This window comes from Patiria miniata, unplaced genomic scaffold (genome assembly GCF_015706575.1).
Source record: "Patiria miniata isolate m_02_andy unplaced genomic scaffold, ASM1570657v1 HiC_scaffold_29, whole genome shotgun sequence".
Classification (NCBI taxonomy): Eukaryota; Metazoa; Echinodermata; class Asteroidea; order Valvatida; family Asterinidae; genus Patiria; species Patiria miniata.
Genome location: NW_024037068.1, coordinates 9,897,318 through 9,917,625, shown reverse-complemented (window position 1 = coordinate 9,917,625; position 20,308 = coordinate 9,897,318). Strand labels below are relative to the sequence as shown.

Genomic DNA, 20,308 nt, shown 5'->3' with positions numbered 1-20,308 from the left:
TATAATTGAACCCTCCTATGCAAATCTACATTCTGTGCCAAGTTGTCCTTGCAGTCCAAATTAATCAAGTGACTGTTTTCAACCCATGGGCCTTAATCAGGAGTCGGCCATATTGAATTGAAAGTTACGTAAAATCGTAATTTTTGGAACTTGCGAAGAGAAATGAAAGCAAGTTTTGAACAGGGCTTGCGAGTGACGATATGTGAGGCCTGTAGCTTCGCCTGTAGTTACATGGTGTCATCTGCAAAAGTAAAAAAAAAAGTAAAGTCTGTAATGAGCCAATGTGGCCCATCAGGCCGGTGTTTATCTCCGGTTTCAGTAGCATAAAACGACTGAGAATATTTCTTTTCCCCCTGGATGGGATGCTAGTCCATCGCAGGTTACTCCCCAGCTAATGCCGGTACCCATTTATACTCCTGGGTGGAGAGAGGCAAGTGGGGGCGAAGTGGCTTGCCCAAGGACACAACATATGATTAGCATCTGGATTCGAACCCTCTGATCATGAGTCATGAACCCTAACCACTAGGCCACACTCCCCTCATCTGCAAAGCTCCTTTAAAAAGTAATTATATTTCTATCTTTTAATTTTGTTAGTGCTGAGGAGCTCATCACAGTCACCTATGCCATGAGGGACTTCACTCGCCTCTTCAGATGATCAACGCCGGCCACCTCGGCCATTTCATTAGCCAAACCTTCTGGGAGGATTCTACTCGCCCAGTTAGCCGATCTATCCGAGGGAAGATGGAGCATTTCTGACCCACTGTTTGCCCTTGCTTTGACCCTGGTACCTTGTGAGAACCTACATAAGTCCTTTTGCACGGTTGGCTTGAACGAGAAGCTTCACGACGAGCTTCTACTTACATTATAAAGATACGAAAGGTTTGTTAAGTAAGTTCAGCTTAGTCTTAGCTCAAGATTGGATTTGTCGTTTTGTTTTCCTAATTCCAAGTTACGAACCCTGGTAAGCTTGATCAAGCTGCCGTTGTGGTAGAGGGCGCTATAACAAACAGATGAATCAGGTCCAGTCTTGGGTAACTTTGGCATACCGGCCCAAGAATTTTGAGCCTAACTCACCCGTGTCCATTAGCATGAATACAGCATGCGTGAGGTATGCTTTGAATTTCTCAGGTCGACACGGATTCCCAAAACTGCACGGTGATTCATCCTGTTGATAGCGCCCTGCATAGGGCTGTCTGCATTAGGAGAACAACATCAAAGTACAGTCTTGGAGCGAAACTAAGTTCCGCCCAGCTTTTGTTCCAATATATGCAAAAATTAAGCAACTAATGTACAAGATTTCTTTTGACATGTTTGAAGTTTTACATGTTGCTAAGGCCAGTAAAAGTAATCACCTTCGCGCGTACACAGGTTTGATTTGTATAATTATGTTGATGTATCGCTTCTGTTTTTAATTTTTTTATTATTTTAAAATGAAATGTTCCAATTCTTTCTGTATCAGTTTCAGAGTCGGTTACCCCCATAGTCCGACATTCAAAATGAAATGGTCTTATTTCCCCATTTCGGCAAAGAGACCATTTAATTGTGGATTGGACACCATCTTTTTTTTCTAATCAAAAAAATATATTTGTAAGTTTGCGCAAAAAGTATACTTATAGCAAATGTAAATGTAATACAAGTCTGGTTATCTTTAACCTTTGCCGCCTTACTTGAAAAAATGCCATAGAAGACAAGTAGTTATTTTCCAATTAGGCCGTGAAAATTGCAGTTTTCCCCCTTTTTAACTTCTATTTTTTTTTCAGCTGGCATTTCTTTGACATATTCCCTGTGTCTACAATACCCAAATGGGAGACTTTTGAGACGCGTGGTGGCAGCAAACTCACCGTTCCTGTTCTGTTGTTAACGTCATGTTTAAGCTAAGGCCAAGTTCGGGCAAGGACCATTAGTCGACTAGTGGTTGATTTGTGACTTACCTTATGCCTGCGCACTAATAGCAACGTGCAAACGTCTCTAGTCAAACGCTGGTCAAAATGTCATCGCAAAACTTCTGGGTCCTGGCTCCCTGCTGTACGTTATTAATGCGCGCGGCTATTGGTTACCAGCGAAGCAACCATGCCCAGTAGGCTGGTTCCAAATAGTCGACTAGCGTCGTCAACCACCGTCGACTAGACAGAGTTTGGGCTAGCTTTAGTCGAACTATGGTTAACCAATGGTCAACAATAGTTCTTGGGCGAACTTGCCCTTATGTGCGCATGTTCAAAATGACTAGACAATTGAAAAGGACCAGTGCGTTTGCTGCCACCAACGTCCCAAAAGTCTCCCATTGAAGAACATTCTTCATGCACAGGTTAAGGTGAACTAAGCATGACATTGGAACTGTAACATGTTATCTGACGAGCAATGCATTCGGATTGGTCTATTCAAGCTTTTCCGAATCCAACCATGATGCCACACTGGTAGTTAAAGGCTTGCATACACAAAGAAGTAGCAAGGAATGCTATCCGCCCATCTCAATAAATTTGTTTTGGTCTAAATTGAGTCTGAATATTAAGGAAAATTTCCTTTAGCTATTAAGATAGTACATTCTTAGTGTGATTAGTTTTCTCCCGCTTCTTCTTTTAGAAGAATCCCAGAAGAAAAATGCAACGATCATGCAAATAATCAGTGGTTTTGAAATCTTTGTTGCTGCTCTGAGGTCTGTGGAACTGTTTCATGTCTGATTTTTTATTTTAAACTTTGAAAAAATCATGAAACAGTAGCAGTATCCTATTTCATCTGACAGAAAAAAAGGTCATTATTTTGTTGGTGTAATTTCCAGTCAGATGTGCACTTTTTATGATACACAACAAGTTCTATTGTTTTATTTTTGTTATTTTTATTATGTAAATAATTCCTGTCATTTGATGTTAGACATGACTGCGCGCCTTCCCCCAAAAAATCCTTTGAAATATCCACATTTATTTTTGTTCATAATTTATCCATTCAGGAACCTACTGAGTCCTCTAAAATCTACCACTGTTCCTGGAATACAAATAAAACAGACTTTGTACTTCTTCTTTCCATTAGAATCAAGACAAATACCAAAGTTATTCCTCCAAACCCACTTGAATTTTTTATCAAAAACTTGTAGGGTCAAGTGAAGATGCCATTCCAGGTTTGTATGGTACACAGAATAGGCACAAGGTTTTGTTCCATCCTTTGTGAATTCTTCCTTTATTCCGCAGATTTTTTTTTTTTTTTTTAAATATTCAATATAATGAATATCTGAGTATATACATGTATACACAATGAAATTTCCGTTCTTTTCCTCAAATGATTATCCACAACTGATTGCAAGCAACCAAAGAAACATTTTACATCGTCATGAAACATTTTGCCTCGTCATTGACATAGTCACAAGCATGCATATTTTAAAAATAAGTATCTCCATTTTTTTTTTTTTTTTTTTAAATAATACCTCACATCATGATGATAAATTTGTGCATGAAGAGGTGCTTCACAAATGTGTGATAACACAATCGCTGTTGATAAAGCAAATTGATGTCAAATGGAAATTATGCTGGGGGATTTTTTTATCATTATGGTCTTCAAACTTCACTTTTTTCACACCGAATCCCAGTTCTCCAAATATCACGTGAATCATTATAACAGAAAATAATACATTAGGGATTGGTTGGGTTTGAAATAAATGAATTGACCCTTGACGGGTCCAACAATGCCAAGTTTAAGAGTTCTCAATTAATCTTTGTTTTCCAAATATAATCATGATTATAGAAAACGACTAGATAACAGAAAAAAAATCCAGTAATAAATTAGCCTCTAAATTTTAAAACATCATTCAAACATTAATTTGATTGTTATATTGTGCCATAGAGATACACCAAGAGGATTTTCTGATCTTTTAAAAACCTGTCTCAAAACGCGAGAATTTAAACAAAAATATAAACTAAGCAGTTTTGTTGCGGGCTTTAAAATGTAGTGACCTCAACGCGTGCAAAATTACGTAAAAAAACAATACATAACTGCCATTTTTGTGGCTTAATAGACTGCACAAAAATAATGACTTGAATTTAATAAATCTATACTGTTGATTTCTTAGTCTTTCTCTGATATTATGAATTAATTTTTTTTTTAAAGAAAATGTTGACACCCTGGCAATCTGCAACAAGATTATTTGTAAATTTCTAACTGTGTTCATTTTTTTTTAAACTTGTGTTTGTTTTTCATAATTGTTTTTGTTTGATCTGTGTCTCAATGGAAAAAGCAATCATCTTTCATTTGATGCATCCGTTGTATAATGTGGTATTTTGTAATCAATAACAACTGTTGGATTGTGCCCAAGTGATAATCGTATGGGAAGTTTCCCAGCGAAATAAATACAGGGTGTCTAAAAAACATTAGGCAGTCAATCCATAAATATTAAAAATACCAGCACTCTCTTTTTGCAAAACCTATCAGAGTCTGAAGGTGTAGTAAATACTCTACACAATGGTCTTGATCCCATCTCATTTGGACACCCCAGTCCAGAGATACAGCTAATCAAATGAAAGGACTTGAATTCCAAGTTGGGCCACTTGGTATCTAATCAAAGGCATCCACATACTAAGAAGGTGAAGAAAGTGGCCCAAACAGATTTTGACAGTCTTTACAAGCTTTGCCGCAACTTTTTAACAAAAATTCCAAATCACACAGAACAAAAATCCTGTCAAGGTAAAGAAACACTCTATCATCTCATGGTAATGTTGTTTTACCAACAAAAAAAAGGTTTGAGTTTTCTCAGAAAAAAACATGTTGTTTGACTGCTACATTTGTTTTTAGACATCCTGTATAAGGTCCAATGCCTTTGAGCTACACAAAAAAGTTGGCAGACGGTTCGCTGTTCGTGACTAATGATTTCAAAACAGTAATTTCTTTACACCAGAAACTACCCTCTGAAATTGCGGTACAATTCATGGTTATTTTGACGAATCTTTGCAATATTTTAAACTTGTTTTCACCTCTATCAGATTCGAATATTCATTTGTCACAGCTAATTGAAACAGGTACGTGTATGGGTCATTTTACATGTATCTGATGTGGTTGTTGATTTTTGTGTTATCCAGAAATACAAATCAAGTTGTTACCTAAATCATGAATTTTAATTACGCCCGATGCAATGTCACCTCTAAGAATGTCTAGTTTTCCCAAGTGACTTACTGAAGTTTGTGTAGAATCAGGGCAAAACCATTTGTTTTGGTAAGTCTTATTTCTCGATACTTGTGACCCTTTATAGAATTTTGTACTAACATACAATTTTCAGCATTGTTTCTAATGTGACTTTCAGCTTCAGTTTCAACTTCATTTTCAGTGGGCAATTCCCAGCGTTATCAAAGGCAATCAGCCTTGATGTCTTATTGATGATTCAGAAATTTTAGAGAAATGATCCCAAAAACGTATAGTCTGTAATCTCCTTGACCATTACCACAGATGGATGTATTAACAGTCGAACTCTGGCATAAGGTACCTGTTATAACAAGGTAATTTGTAAAGTCCCAAGGACCTTGTTACAAAGGTGTTCAACTGTATAAGATGTGAACAAAACCCACACATTTTCAGCTGTATTCACTGAGCTCTTAAAAGCTCTGTCGCGGACTTTACAAAAAGCTGGAATTGCCTGAATGTCTCTTTGTTTTATCCAAATTAACAAAGTTTTCGACAAATCCTTATGACTAAAACTTGCAAGGGAACCTGACCCAATTGTAGTATCATGTGCTTATGCGTCTACCAATAAATACATTTTCATTTCGTTCTTCCTTTCTTGATAGACTTGCCATTGTTTCTGTAGTGAAATTGTAAAATTACATTTTGTTAATATACTGTCTTGTTTGGTACAAAATTGAACGTTTTTACTACCTTGTAAAATATTGACGCTTTACTGATGACGGCAGAAAAGTGTACTAAATGTTGCCCTCTGTGGGGAGCACGCAGGAAATAAAATGGCGAGGGTTGGAAATATATATAAAAAAGTGTGATTTTGTCAAGATTAATTTATCGAGTTGCGTATAAAACAATGTAAACTCTTAATTCTTCAACAACCGTTAGGCTACTTTGTTTTTTGGGTTTATTTCACGTACTGGCTTTATATAAATTTATTTTTATTTGTTAACACGGCTGGCAAAGTATAGATTGTGTAAAAGTCATTTTTTATTTATTATGTATCTATATCGAGCAACCTAATAACTGCATTTTAGAGCGGTCTTCATAATTGTCTCATGCATGTAATTGGAATAGATTTACTGTAGGGATACCATATCAGTCAGCCCGCATGCAATATCGTGGCGTGACGCTGCGCCAAATCGTTCCCGTCAAGTACCATAAAGAAATCTGAGCTCACTTCACAAAATGCTGGCATATATTGGATGTGATGGAGAGCACGGCTAGAGTTTCTCACAAGGTGCTCATAATTTCCGCTTGGAGGACTTTTTTTCATCAGGAGCATCTTATCGGACAGGACGTCCTGTAATGTTTCCCATGACACCCCACCTTGATTTTTCTTCTTCGTTTGGACGAGAAATATAGACACAGGCGCCTATCTGTCTGAGCACGACGCCCTCAGGGGCTTTCCCGTGCCCACCATTCATCTCCGACTTGAATGACGGAAGGGTTTTATTTTGTCCCTCTCTTAAGCTGGGGAAGCCGTTTTACGCAGCTCTATAGTCGTCGTTGAGTGCACGCTTCAGCTTCCTCACACGAGTGTTTTAACTGCCTACGGGATGTTTTCAGTTTATTGTGCTTCCGAGAAAGGAGGGGTTGTCTAGGGAACGCACATGGGTAGCACCCGGCCCCACAGCTGCTTGCAAAACAAAGATGGGCCGCCGGGAATGTCCTTGTCCTCTGAAAGTGTTACCAAGGTGCTTCGTTGCTTGGTAAACATCGTGCTCAGTAAACAACTCGACCTGTGTTCCAAGAATGGTCTAATGACTCCCCAAGCATGATTCCCCGCTCATATATAATGCATTTTGTTAAACCTCTGTCTTGAATTCTTTATTTTCATTGGCCTAGAACGATCACGTGTTGAGTTTATAAAACGTCCTTGGCACACGCCCTTTGGGATATCACGTGTACGTATACGTACAACGCTTGCATCGTTGGTACCCACGCTATTTTCACCGTGTTCTCACACATGAGTGGGAGCAGCGAACCAGCAGACGATCAGCTGTTTCGAGCACTCGACATGCATGTGAGTTGACGTTCGAATGTCATGATTGTTGTGTTTACTGCCGTTTGTTTTCGTGATTTTTACATCAAAATCCAACAAAATCAGAGACAGAGGTATAACAAAAACAGTTGTTGACTGCTGAGATGTGGGATATGGGTGTTCAAAACGTCATAAGTGATATCCCACATCACAGCAGTCAACAATTGTTAACTGTACATGCTGTACCCTATTAGAAATTGCTAGAACTTGAAACACGCTCGCTGATCATTTTGCTAGCTGTTCGTGCATTTGGTTTATTTCCAATAATAACCGCCACTCAAAATCCAGGAAACAATGTTGAAAACATAACCTGTTGAAGTTTCAGCTCATTTTGGTATCACTTTTCGAGATAACGGTGAAAAATTAACGCACAACTTTTTGATGGTGTCAAGTCAACTCGACCGTTTGCCAACTGAACTCAGACCAACTCGACCGTTACCAACTCAACTCGGACCAACTCGACCGTTACCAACTCAACCTTTGAACCAACTCGACCGTTGTGCGTTTAACAGGAAAAGTCAACTCGACCGTTTGCCAACTCGACTCGGACCAACTCGACCGTTACCAACTCGACTCGGACCAACTCGACCATTACCAACTCAACCGTTGAACCAACTCGACCGTTGTGCGTTTAACAGGAAAAGTCAACTCGACCGTTTATCAACTCGTCCGTTGTCCAACTCGACCGTTGTGCATTAAACTGGAAAAGTCAACTCGAGTGTTGTCCAACTCGTCCGCCGTTGTCCAATTTTTTTGTGTTTTATCACAAAACACGATTTATATCGTCATTATAACTCTTTCTTCGAAAAGATTCATCGTTGGAAATCTAAATGGCAGCAAACCAGATACGACGTGATAATTTCATGTTTAGCAGTACGATCCTTAATCCGTGTAAGCTAAGCTTTTTGATAATAATTTGGTAGGTTACTTTGGGGTAAATGCAAATGGTCATATATGCCTTTAATGTTGGCACTGTGGTAAGCGGAGATTATTCGCTTAGGCCTACGGTATTAAAGCAGCGATTAGAAAATTGGACGAACAGCGTAAATTTCAGAAAGTCATATTCAAACTTTTTTGAGTTAAACGAAATGAGGTGATGTCATGTCGCTGACTTCCATCCAACGCACAAGTTTTGTTATTGGACCTGTCTCAAAACAGGACTTCAGGTGTTTTAACTTTCTATCGGGTCCGTGTGAGACTGTGGAGGGCGCTATATATATGTGATTTACTCACTATTGTCAGCTAAGGTCATGCAGTTAATTGCGTGCCCCAAAGCCATTTTCTCGTCAGTCAAGTGGAAATAACATACTTTGAGTGATCTAATTTAAGCTGTGCACAACGCCAGTTTATAAATCTGAAATACGTCTTGATCATCATTTGACTAGACTATGATGATTTTTCATAAAATATTAGGCCTACTAGGATAATAAACCTCGACAGTAAAGGAACATTCAAAAGAACTATAACCTGAAAAGGCACGAATATTTGGAATGTAAAATAATGAAGAGGTTGTGTAAAACAGTCATTTAACGTGTCCTCCAAACCACAGATAGTGAAAAGGTTTATCAGTACCAAGGGAGATTTTTGTTTTTCAGCAATCCCAGGCATTCGTCCGTATACTGTCATGATATTTTCCTGGTAACTTGACACCTGTAACGCCGCCGATCGCCAAGCGTTCATCCTGTGGTGTTCAGGTGCATGGAGAGACGTTAATGTATCCGCCCCGCCAGACATTCATGCACCTGCATCAAGCTATCGATCGCTGATCTCATTTTCAGGTTCGCTGCTGCCTCCATTTTCTCCTTGTCTAAATACAAGTTTTTTTCCTTTAAGAAAAAAAAATGTTCATACGAGGGTGTTTCGAATTTGATGGTTTGGCCACTAAGACATATAGCAGGTGCATATTGAAGTCTATCTGCTGCGTTTCAAAAGCCGAGTAATAGCGGTGAAGGCAAGGTGCTCTGTTTCTGCCTCTATTTGGTATCTCTGAAGATGACAAGAGAAATCCGTCCGAAACGTTGATGGAACCAAAACATATGATATTGCGGCACGGCGTGTTTTCAGTTTCCTGTAAAGCACACTGACATACTGCATTCTTGTGATGATCAAAAAAAGCTGTGTTAATAGTAAACTCTTTTCATAGTCAACTGTTCTTTCTACAGTACATGTACATTCATGCGTTAAACAAATGGCGTTTTTAAAGCTTGACCACTGGCCCACTTTCAATCGATAAATTCTTAAAATGTATTTAGACTTTCATGAGTTAACATCCGTATTTGCTTTGGCCCAGGTTTTTTTCCTACTAATCCAGGGCAAACGATGATGCTTGAGCGCGCATTACAAGTCAGTTGTGGAATCGGCCGGGCATCTTGCAGACGAACTCGAAATTTCGTGCACAATCGATGTCATTCCAGTGATCGACGTTCCACAGCACAACACAGTCCTCGCTATTACTACCATTGGGCTCTCCGGGGTTGAAGTCACAGTAGGGGGTGCTACTCCCATCGGTCCACACGAAGATGCCCGGCTGGGCCCGGTCATTCAGTCCGATCCACAATGCCTGGTGCCCCTCTCCTAAGACGTCTGCGGTGTAGTTCCTCAGGAACGCGCTCTCTTCCGGACTGGTCACGGACATCAAGTGCGACTGCATTCCAAGTTTCGATGAGCGATCTTGGCAGTGGTTCTCGGCCGCCTGAAAGCTCATCTTTTCGGTGACCATCCAGTAGCAGTGACCGCTGAACTCTTTCCATTGAAAAGGACAGTTTGAACATGCGGTGTTCAAAGGAGCAAGGTGGTTGATGACCAATATAGCGTAAAAAGCCACTCGTCCTGTCAAAGTAGCAGGCATTTTGATGCTTCTAATATAATACCAATTACAAAACTGGTCAGAAGGATCCACTTATATTGGCTCAGAACTTGAAAGGTAAAACGCGTGGTTGGAACGGAAAGATGACCCTCTTCCTTTTGAAGTCCTATTTTTCGATCTGAGCATTGCACGTATTGCAAACTGAGTGTCATATGAAAATTTGCTCCTACGACATAAGATCTTTTCACTCTCGGGAGCGCACGTTCCTGTGCCAGTTCCCATTGTTTTGTACGCTGAAATTCTGCGCAATACCATTCCCCTTGGCCGCGCCCATAATCACTGTCAAATACTGCTCCTGATGAAATAAGCTGCTCGAATTTGAATGATGGGCTACACGTACGCACTATTCATCTGGAGGAGTGCTGACTTTCCTAATCAAGAGAACGAGCTCAAAAGACTTGAATGTCCTTTGTTATTTATTGACGTAATAACGTGGATATAGTTAATTGGTAATCAGTGTAAAGCGCAATATATTTAAAGGTCGCAATTTGTTTTCTCGCACAATATGCGAGTCTGAAATCGAGGTCGTTATCAAGATTCTAATTAACGGTCTTTGTGTTTAAAATTCCGTGAATTGAAAAGTACATGAGTGATTTGAATGATTCTTGTACTAAAAGAAAAGTTATTAATTGGGCTTCCATTATCCTAAATTTTCGAAATTTCTACAAGCAGAACGTCATTTAAAATGGCCCTGACAGTTGGGTTTCCTTTTGACTCATTCTGTGTAGAAGTTGCATGATGGTCATACGTGCGAAAATATATTTCTAAAAGGAATACGCGACATTTTACATAAATAATAAACAACTTCCATCATAAGAACACTCAAAGTAATCATGAATACGGAATTGACAAAAGACTACATGACTTGTATACATTGCAATAAAAGACAATATCCTCATGACACTAACATTGTCACACTACTGTTTTTACGCATAAAGAAAGGATATTGTTATATTGCTACACTAGTAGATGATAGAATTTCGATATTTGATAACATTGAAATAACGTGCATAATATAGATCGTCAATATATGTGCCAACGGAATTATTGATGGACAGAGCGTCATAGAATTTCATTACAGGAAGATACATGTATCCATTTCTCATGCATTTCATGAAATAGAAAAAAATCCTTGGGAAAAATATTCGACTGCCGAGAACAAGTTCTTGCAAGAAATGTGACGAAGAGGAACTCGAATAATTCGACGGACCGACGGGGAAAAAACTATGGAATTCATCTTGGCTCCAGTACGCATGCGCACCGACGTTACAACGTGTTCGTTCTCGATCTGTAAATATGGCGGTCGGTGAAGTTCTTAATGGTCTGGCGCAGTTGTAGCCGGGCCGATATCTTCTTGACTTTTGCCCTCTTCTCTGCCCGGTAAATCTCCCGGCACAGGTCGTGTAGAGCATCGCCAATGTCGATGTAACTCTCGCTGGCGGACAGTTCGTAGTAAGGACAGCCCAGCTCTTTGGCGAAGTCAGCGCCCTCTGTCGGCGACACGGTGCGCAGGTGGCAGAGGTCCGACTTGTTGGCGATGATGATGGCGGGAATTTTTTCGGAGTCACGCCCGGGCACTCTGGAGATGAATTGCTGGATGTAGGAAAGGTAATCGAAGCTGTCCCTGTCCACCAGGGAGTAGACTAGCACCAGTCCGTCGGAGGTACGGATCTGCTCCTGCCTCGCTGGACTTTCAAAATCCTGCAGGAAAACGGCGAGCAAGATATGGAGAAAAATTGTGGCATTTGTAACCAATCAGCGGGCTACCTTATTAACTAAATTCCCACTCACATTTTTCCTCGACCTCTTGAGACAAGTTTCCGTGCACAAGTATGTCCATGGAAATAATTCTTTGCTTTTCGAATATCGAAAACGTTTTGCCTTGTTCAGGTACTTGTCACGCCTGTGCGTTGATAGAGCGATTCTGTTTTAAGAGGCCACTGATAATTTCACTTTACATTACAGCTACCTGTTATGTTTATGTTTCTTAAGAAATCAACTCCAAAGCATGGAATAGTCATAGAATACTAAAAACAAAACAAACCAAAACCAATGGAAATGCCAACTTTGGTCGTGTACTTACAAATTCCCCGGCGGTGTCTACCAAGTTGATATTGATGTGCTGATCGTCAATCTTCGCTGACTGGGTGTATATGGATTCTAAAATTAACCAAAAATGTGATTTATTGTCTTTTTTTTTGTTGGGGAGGGGGATGGGGTAGGAGGGGGACTTCATGCAAAATATGTTTTGGTCATTTCCTTGCTCGTCGTAGACTGTATTTTATGGTGCTAATGACGATCACAATGTTATTAACAAAAATATATTGAAACACTTGGAATGAAGTGACAAACATGCAATTCAAGAAAAGGCTTGTGGGTTAAAAAGTTTTCCAATTAAAATGTAGACGCCTTAAATATAATTTGAGCAACCATGCATCATTAATGTTCAAAAGTATAAATTGTCCTTTTTTTTAGTATTTATCAATACTAATTAAACATACCGTACATTAACACAAAGATTAGAAATGTGTACGCACAATTATGATTATACTGCCAACATGCAGGGTGAAAAGTGAAGCTGAATATTTTGAGCCTCTTTCCATATTATGCGACAGGACAAAAACGTAAAGCAAAAAGACAATAGACTATTAAATTAAAGGAACCGGGCTATTCAAATATTTGATAGAATCAAAAATCTTCAAAATTAGAGTTTGCATTTGGAAAACAACAACAAAATCCTGAAGTAGTCGGCTTTTGGCAAACGGTACGCCTGGCTTTCAGGGCACGATCATTGTGTGTCATTACTGGTTTGCAGTGTTGAGTTTACCCATGGTAAGCTGATATCATTGATGAGTTTTTTTTCATTATTATGAACGCCACCAGAAATGTACCTTCGTCATGAGATATTTTCCAATTAGAGGTCTCTAGAGATTACCGCAAAAAGGTTAATAATTAAATTAAAAAAAATATTGCAAGGAAAAAGTTACCTAAATTAGCATCGTAGTCACCGATGAAGCGATGCGTCAAGTATCGAACAACGAGAGCTGCAACGAAACAGAAAAACACAAACATTCGTGAATGTGACCTTCTTACAACCTGTGAATATTTATCAGATGTGTGTGTCCCCGGCACAAAGTATTTTTTGCTTTTGAATATGAAATTTCAGAACGACAAATATTTTTTTGAGCTTTTTGTACCACGCACGGAGTCGCCACACATTTACACATGACGTCACCTAGTCTTAGTATCACCCGTTTGTTGCTGTCTAACGGAGCCCTCTCCGTATTAACCAACGTCTGATATTAAGTGAGCAATGCAAATTGTATGAGACCCCACGCGCCAGCCAATCGGAGTCGACTTTGTGACGTCATTTCGATCAGAAGTGTGGACTAAGGAGTTGATTGGTTAAACTGTATGCCATGTTTTTGTAATACAACGACGGGTTACGGAAAACCCGATAGAAGGCGACCGCTGAATGGTCAGAATCTCGAAGTCAAGACGCAGTCTCGTTTTGCATAATATTAATCGCCGAATCTGTTCGCATTATCATAGACCTTTGCTGTGCAGTTACCTTAAAAGTCTTATCAAGATGACAGACAAGAGTGTCGTTTTCCTGTCTGATTTAACGTCATACTCCCAAATTGCTTCTGGCTGACGAAATACATTACTACAACCCGTCCCCATCTATATCTCTATTTGATGGTTCGTTCAACATGCCCCAATCAAAATCAGATAGAAAGAAAAACAAAACAAAAAATCAGCAATACCGCCAGATCTTTGCCATAATATGATTCATAAATAGCGCTCCGAGCCAAATCTCGGTCATGCGTGCGCCGAGGCAAAAAATAACATAAATGCCGACTCCGTATGGAATAGGCTTTTCTTCCTCCATCACGCGCCTATTGCTCCCGGCTGGAGCCATCGTGTTCAGCTCCCCCCTCCGGGGGACTGGAATACTTTGGAGCATCCGCCCACCGTCATCAAATATTAAATACGCATTGAGCTGAGTCAGTCACGAGCCCAATATCTGCAGGGGATTCATCACATGCGACCAATCGCCAGAATACAACAGCTGCTTATTTTGCTGCTTTTATTCATGTTTTTTCTTCTTCTTCTTTTTTTAATTTAGCGGGGAAAAAAACATGCCATGCTAAAAAAAAGTCCTATACAAATTTACAAACGTGACCGGATCCTGCGATCTGGGGACTTGACTTTGTTGTATAGTCACTTATTTTAAGTCTTTTATTGTCACTGAAAGAAGCATCATGGCTTTGCCTTCTTTGTTACATCTATCGCTCACTGTGGTGTCGTTATATTCCGATATCAATTACGTGGGTAACTGGTGCTGACTGTTCCTACAAACCAATCTGAGTTGCCCACTTTTTGTGATTACCGGTTTATTTCACCGTTACTGGGACGCTCCACAGCTTGCTTTTGGTATTTCTTGCAATGCCATCCTCTTTTAATAGTGACGTGGTCAGAGCTATAGAACTATATGTAGAACGCACGTGATGGGCCCTCAAGCATGGCGTCCCAGAATGGCTACAAGAACCGTCACCTTAATTTCAAAATCGGATCAATGTATACACATTGCCATTGGACAATATCTGTTCAAGGCCAAATACTTTTGCTCAAAAAGCCCTATTACTCTATCACTGAAAATAAGCTCAGGCGACTCCTATTGTTTTAGTGGGACATGACAAAGGCCTAGTCGACATGGGCAAAGCTTCACCAATAATTCTCGTACAGCTCTCTGTACCACATATCGACATTAAGTTAAATTAAGTGATTTAACCGAAAACGTGCCACCTTATTTGACATTTTGGTTGAAATTTATAAAAAAAAAAAGGAAAAGAAGAGGAAGTGCGCATTGGTTCACTGTCTCCAGTGCCCATGCTATTTCCCGACACTTGAGGGCGCTGTTCTTGTCATTATTTAGACGTTTTGGCACTTTTAAGTGTAGAAGTTCAAAAAGAAATCATAACCCTGCAACGAAGTTTGCTCATTGTCTGCATGGCTGTCTTGAGGAAACACGCGGCAATATACGACTTCAAGTTATCACATCGAAAAAGTTTGGCATGTATACTATAGTGCTATAAAACCAAAGTGTTCTTGCCCACATTAGCACTGTTTACCCATGAACGGAAAGTTTCATTATCATAAATCAATAAGAATAAGGCAATTAGAGATGATATTTACAGACACCGACATGGGACACAGAGGTAAAAGTCGAGCAGTGGTGGCGCTAGACTCTACAAAGGGGGGGGGGGGGTGAGGGGCAAAGAATTTGTTTATTTTTGGGGGGTGGGGGAACATAGCAATCACCGTTTTTTCTCCTTTTTTCCTGTTCTTTTACCTTAATTGTTTCCTTATTTTCGCTTTTTTTGGGGGGGGGGAGGAGGAGGGGCGGAGAGGCGGAGAGTTGGAAATGTCGGTAGGAATCTGTTGTCGCTTCAATCTGTTTCATACATTCAGAAATCAAAAATTACAATTTCATAATTTGTTAAAACACAACAAATCTGAAAGTGTGTCAGGCTTGTTTTGCCAAGTGTTGCCAAGAGCTAAAATAGCTTTATGACCGTGATCTATCGACCTTTTTAACGCAGAAATATTGTTGTCGCTTTGACTTCCGCCCTTCCACCCCATTCCGTTGATTCGTTTTCACGCCTAATATAAAGCAGGTCTCGATTGCGGCCCGCAATTTGGCTGCCCCTATAGTCTCCAAGGAATTGCACCAAAAACGGGACGGTTGAGGACTCTCTATAATTCGAGAATTTCACGCTGAATGACTGCTCAATTTAACGGTCTGCGCATATAGAGAGGGGATAAAAACGCCCCGGGATAAACCGGGAATTCAAGCCAGAAAAATGGTCGACCTTGTGAGATCTCACACGGGCTTGTGCAAATTAGCGACATGGTTTAATTGGTTGATGAAAACGCCAGAGGGCGGAATCTATATTCGGACTGAATTATCCTAGCTGCATTTTGTTCCTGCCGCTGGTTTTTCAAGCTCCATCTGGCGTTCCGTTGAATAAATTATCCGAATAAACAGCCATGATCAGACGGAGCTTTCAGTATCAAAATGGATGAAATTCTGGGTTATATCCTTTAAACAGATATGCAATTTTTTTTCAATAGATAGTCCTCAGCACATGCATTATAAACATGCGTTGACCATTTCTCTAGTGGTCATAAATGGGCTACTTGAAGTTTTCCACTATTCAATCTACACGTTCCGCCATGGCGACAGTAATTGATTTATCAAAAAAAATGCAGTGAAGTTTTGGTAATTATGTTGATTATTATGTTTAGTGTATTATGTCGATGCATAATTTGCTCGTAACAACCGTCTTCCGAATTAACGCGTTGGTGGCGGCTATTATCGTTCACAAGAAAACAAAGCTTTGAGGGTAAATCGCACTGTCATAGGCACTTTTAAAATAGCCGCCATACAGTGAAGTTATATAATTATTACTCTGGATTCTAGGACATGATATTTTGCACTGCACAACAACCCCGTTGGTTGCTCTAGCTGTCCCAGGATGCAACGCGCAGCATACTATCACTTCACATTTCCGATCGATCCGTAAAAATGTCCTTGCACGTATACACTCCGTGCAAAAGCGTCGTGCGCACGCGCAGGTGTTGACCCGGGTTCCGTAAAAGTGATACCTATCCAAACGCTTGCAGTTCACAGACCGAACGATCTGCTGAAATCTCTTAATATAGGCCTATCACAGCTAGGGTGTAACTGTCAAATTAAAGAAAATAGAACGTGATGCAGCAACGTCTGCCCTCGTCCGACCGAGTGCAGTACTTCAGGCACAACGCCTAAATGGGTTTTGAAAAGCTGGGCAACGTCTGGCATCAAATTTCGGAAATGTGAGCTTCGCGAATTCAAAATGTCCAGGACGGGTAACAAGCAGGCATTTGTTTGGTTAATAAAACCGTCTTTCAGAAACGAGGGAAATACAGCTCAGTTTTTGGTGACGTGATATTAACGCCTACTGCACCTATAGGTTCGTCAATAATATTTATGTTGCGGAACCAGACTTCTATACGCTTAGAACTCAAATTATTAGAATCCTTGGATGGGGCAGAGGGCACAGGGCACGAGCGCCCTCTAGAGGCCGCAAACACATGGACGGCTCATTACTTTTTGTCTGACATAATTGCGTCAGTTGAAAGTCAAGTTAACAGTGACAGATACTATGACAAACAGAACATTTTTCCAGAAGACATTTTCATAACAGCATCAGATGGAAGGAAGGTTTCTGTCGAGAAAAAATGGATACCACAGCAGTGCACATCATCGATGTCTCCCAGCCTCATGCATGCAATGCAATTCATCGTTAAACTTGCTAACTCAAAATAAGTCACTTTCCTTTCAGTAACTTTTCTTTTCCATTTTCAAAGAATTTGAAGTCATTTTGCAGATATAGAACAGAACAAACTCATATATGTTGTCAGGACGATGACCGGCATCTTGTAAATATCAAGCCGTAAACACCCCAATCCAATCTCGCTCCCGTGAGTCGAGTTGCACCGGGCGCTATTAGGAGAACACGGAGCGTGAATCTAGGAACGGATATGTGGGGCGACGCCGGGCCCTCCGTGTCGCTCAATTAACCTCCTGCCTATCCTTCGGGGGAATCGGTTCGCTCTGTCAGGACGATTACACCCCGAGGGGGAACAAGCTGCAGATATCGAGACAGACGAACACACGACACGAATATAAGCATTCGTCTGGACACAACAGTCGTCATCCAGGACCTTTTTTTTCCAGGTTGCTTGCGATTAATGAGTCTCCAGATATATCTACAACCCTGCAGCCCTGATTCGAGCTGGATTCCCGAAGAAACACGTCGATATCTTTTGATCAGGCTTTCAATCGCCATCTTTTAAGCAGCTGCGCACTCGAACGCACTCCACATTACGCAGAGCTGATATCGTGTCGCCTTTCAAGATCGATCTGATTTTTACTTGTGGATCATAATAGTCTCCAAATGCCACACGGCGTATACAGGGCCCAATTTCATAGCACTGCTTAATGGTTAGCAGAAAAGTTGTGCTTATGTTACCGTAGCAGAAAATTGTGCTGCACTATGTCATGGCTGCGAAGTGTTTCAAAACGCGACATATCCATTTGAAAACAGGTGAAGAGTTTGCACGGTTATGAAACTTTAAAGAATAAAAAAAAATATAAATACTTTTTCTATTAAACTTAATTTTTTTCGCCTTATTGTATTCTTAAGTCCTGTTTAAGTTTATAACAACCTTCGAAATTGATTTTGGGCAGCCAAGAGAGAGCAGGATTCTAAAAAGAAACAAAATGGCGTATATCGCGTTCTGCATGCGATACAGCTTGTGTTGTAGTTGTTAAATCATGAGCCTTACCTAAGATATTTCTTATCAAAAATATGATAAAAAACAATTCATACAATCGAACAGTCTTCCAAGTTTATAAGCCTAAACATTTTCTTTAATAACAGAAGTGTTTCTTGCCACACTGATAAGGCCGAATTACCCCTCCCCGTTGTGTTACTGTGTTACAACTGGCGCATGCGCAGATTAGATAACCGCCGCCATCTTTACTTAGTGCACCGTTCTATTATCGTTAGTGTTTTTCAGAACCGTATCTTCTTGTCAGTTTGCCTTCGTTGCTGCTTCCAACACGCGCCACCATGTCAAAGTACGTTGCCTGACAAGTTGCAAGAATACGTGCCTCGTGTTGATATTTGCAGAAGATTGGACGTCTCTTAAGAAACTATGCTAGTCATTGTTGACATAATGATCGTTGCCTCGGCCGTCTTCATCAGGAAGAAAACAAACCTTCTTGAACTCTATTTCTTTTTAGCCATCTTGTGATCGAGCTGTGATTCAGAACGCAATTACGTCGTTTCCCTCCTTCATCACAAGTCACAGCAAAACACTAATATCATTATTCCCCTGCTGTGATGGGATGCCTCATAGATGTTTATCTGCTACCCCAAGTCTAATTAGATTTTATTTGGTTGGCCGTTTGTTGCAGGAATCACGCTGAAAATCGAATCTACCGGAACGAGATTCGTGACGTTACAGTTTAAACTAGTAATCCGTGCCCCGCGTTCGGATGCACGTAGGCCTACACACTTGGTCTTTGATTAAAATTTACATTTGTCCTAAGGTATTCTGATACTAGAACTGCCTCCATTTTGTTCTTTTCTCTTACTTTAGGGCTATATCTGCATGGTGCTTGGGAGTAAATAATGACCACGTATTGCTTTTTACGACAAGGTGGAGAACGATATCATATTACTGTCTATAGCCTTGCCTCTAGTGGAAAGGCCCCGAAGTTCTTAAGAAACTTTCCTATACTGCATTGGTAACAGTAACCCTAGATTTCTATCTGCGTGTTCGCCTCTAAGACCTAGCCGTCGTAAATGTCATCACCCAGGCACAATCAATACGAGTACATCATCTCTAGCACTTATCGAATTATACTCCACATGATTTCTGATTCAGGAGGGTTAAAGTTACGCATTTCCATAATACGATTTTGTTTTCTCTTATACCCGAGCGTTGAATTTCCATGCAATTCTGACCAAAAAAAGTCACAAATTTTGTTCAGTGGGAAAAAAATAATCAAATACGCAGTTAACATGGCAAGAAAATTGTGTAAACAATCTGAAGATGTTTTTGTCCGAAGAGTCGCTGGCCGAAGAACATATCCCCCGAAGGAACTTTGCACTTAACACGAACAGCCGGCGATCGATGCGTTTTGTTTTACCGCGTATCTCAGTCCTGCTCTGTTCATATCAACGAAACACGGACAGAAATACCAGAGAGCGAACTCTTCTTCATCTTGGGGAGAAAGAAAACATTGTCAAGTACCCTTGTGGAGTTCGGCATATCTGAGCATAGCTGAGCCCGAGTACGAATTCCCACAGGGTCTTTCAGTTCCAAGTCAAGATTCTTGTGCAAAGGCACACGGCTACTATTAGGTAGCCCTCGAATACTACAGAGTACACACAAAAATGCATTGTTAAAGGTGCAGATGCGTCGATCCGGGTATACACCATGTTGAGTGCTTTATTGTAATTTATCTCGACAACATCCAACAGCGCAAGCGCCAGAACATGAGCGGTAGCTCTTATTTCCAGTGGGGTCCTTTGGCAGAAGATGTGGAAGGAAATTACAGTTTGGGAAGAAAACCCCAGAATGATATTCCAGGGAAAACCCACGGAATCAGGGACTGAACACCCAAT

General features: G+C 40.4%; 3 protein-coding genes across 3 annotated transcripts in view; 1 reads left to right on the top strand and 2 right to left on the bottom strand.

The window, feature by feature from the left end:
• The window catches only part of LOC119735780 (transportin-3-like), a 31,208-nt gene extending 29,948 nt beyond the window's left edge, over positions 1-1,260 (top strand). The window contains exon 21 of the mRNA XM_038209708.1: positions 595-1,260. Coding sequence (XP_038065636.1) covers positions 595-655 — 61 coding nt within the window. The 3' untranslated portion in view covers positions 656-1,260. The remainder of the gene's footprint in view (positions 1-594) is intronic.
• A 6,071-nt stretch (positions 1,261-7,331) lies between these two features.
• LOC119735795 (alpha-N-acetylgalactosamine-specific lectin-like) lies at positions 7,332-10,367 on the bottom strand. The gene has a single exon (XM_038209730.1). The coding sequence runs from the start codon at positions 10,041-10,043 to the stop codon at positions 9,540-9,542; it is 504 nt and encodes a 167-aa protein (XP_038065658.1). The 5' UTR covers positions 10,044-10,367; the 3' UTR covers positions 7,332-9,539.
• A 92-nt stretch (positions 10,368-10,459) lies between these two features.
• On the bottom strand, positions 10,460-13,414 carry LOC119735794 (ras-like protein family member 11B). The gene is made up of 3 exons (XM_038209729.1): positions 13,049-13,414; positions 12,145-12,221; positions 10,460-11,762 (listed from the first exon to the last, which is right to left on the bottom strand). The coding sequence occupies exons 1-3, from the start codon at positions 13,131-13,133 to the stop codon at positions 11,328-11,330; spliced, it is 597 nt and encodes a 198-aa protein (XP_038065657.1). The 5' UTR covers positions 13,134-13,414; the 3' UTR covers positions 10,460-11,327.
• Positions 13,415-20,308: the final 6,894 nt, after the last annotated feature.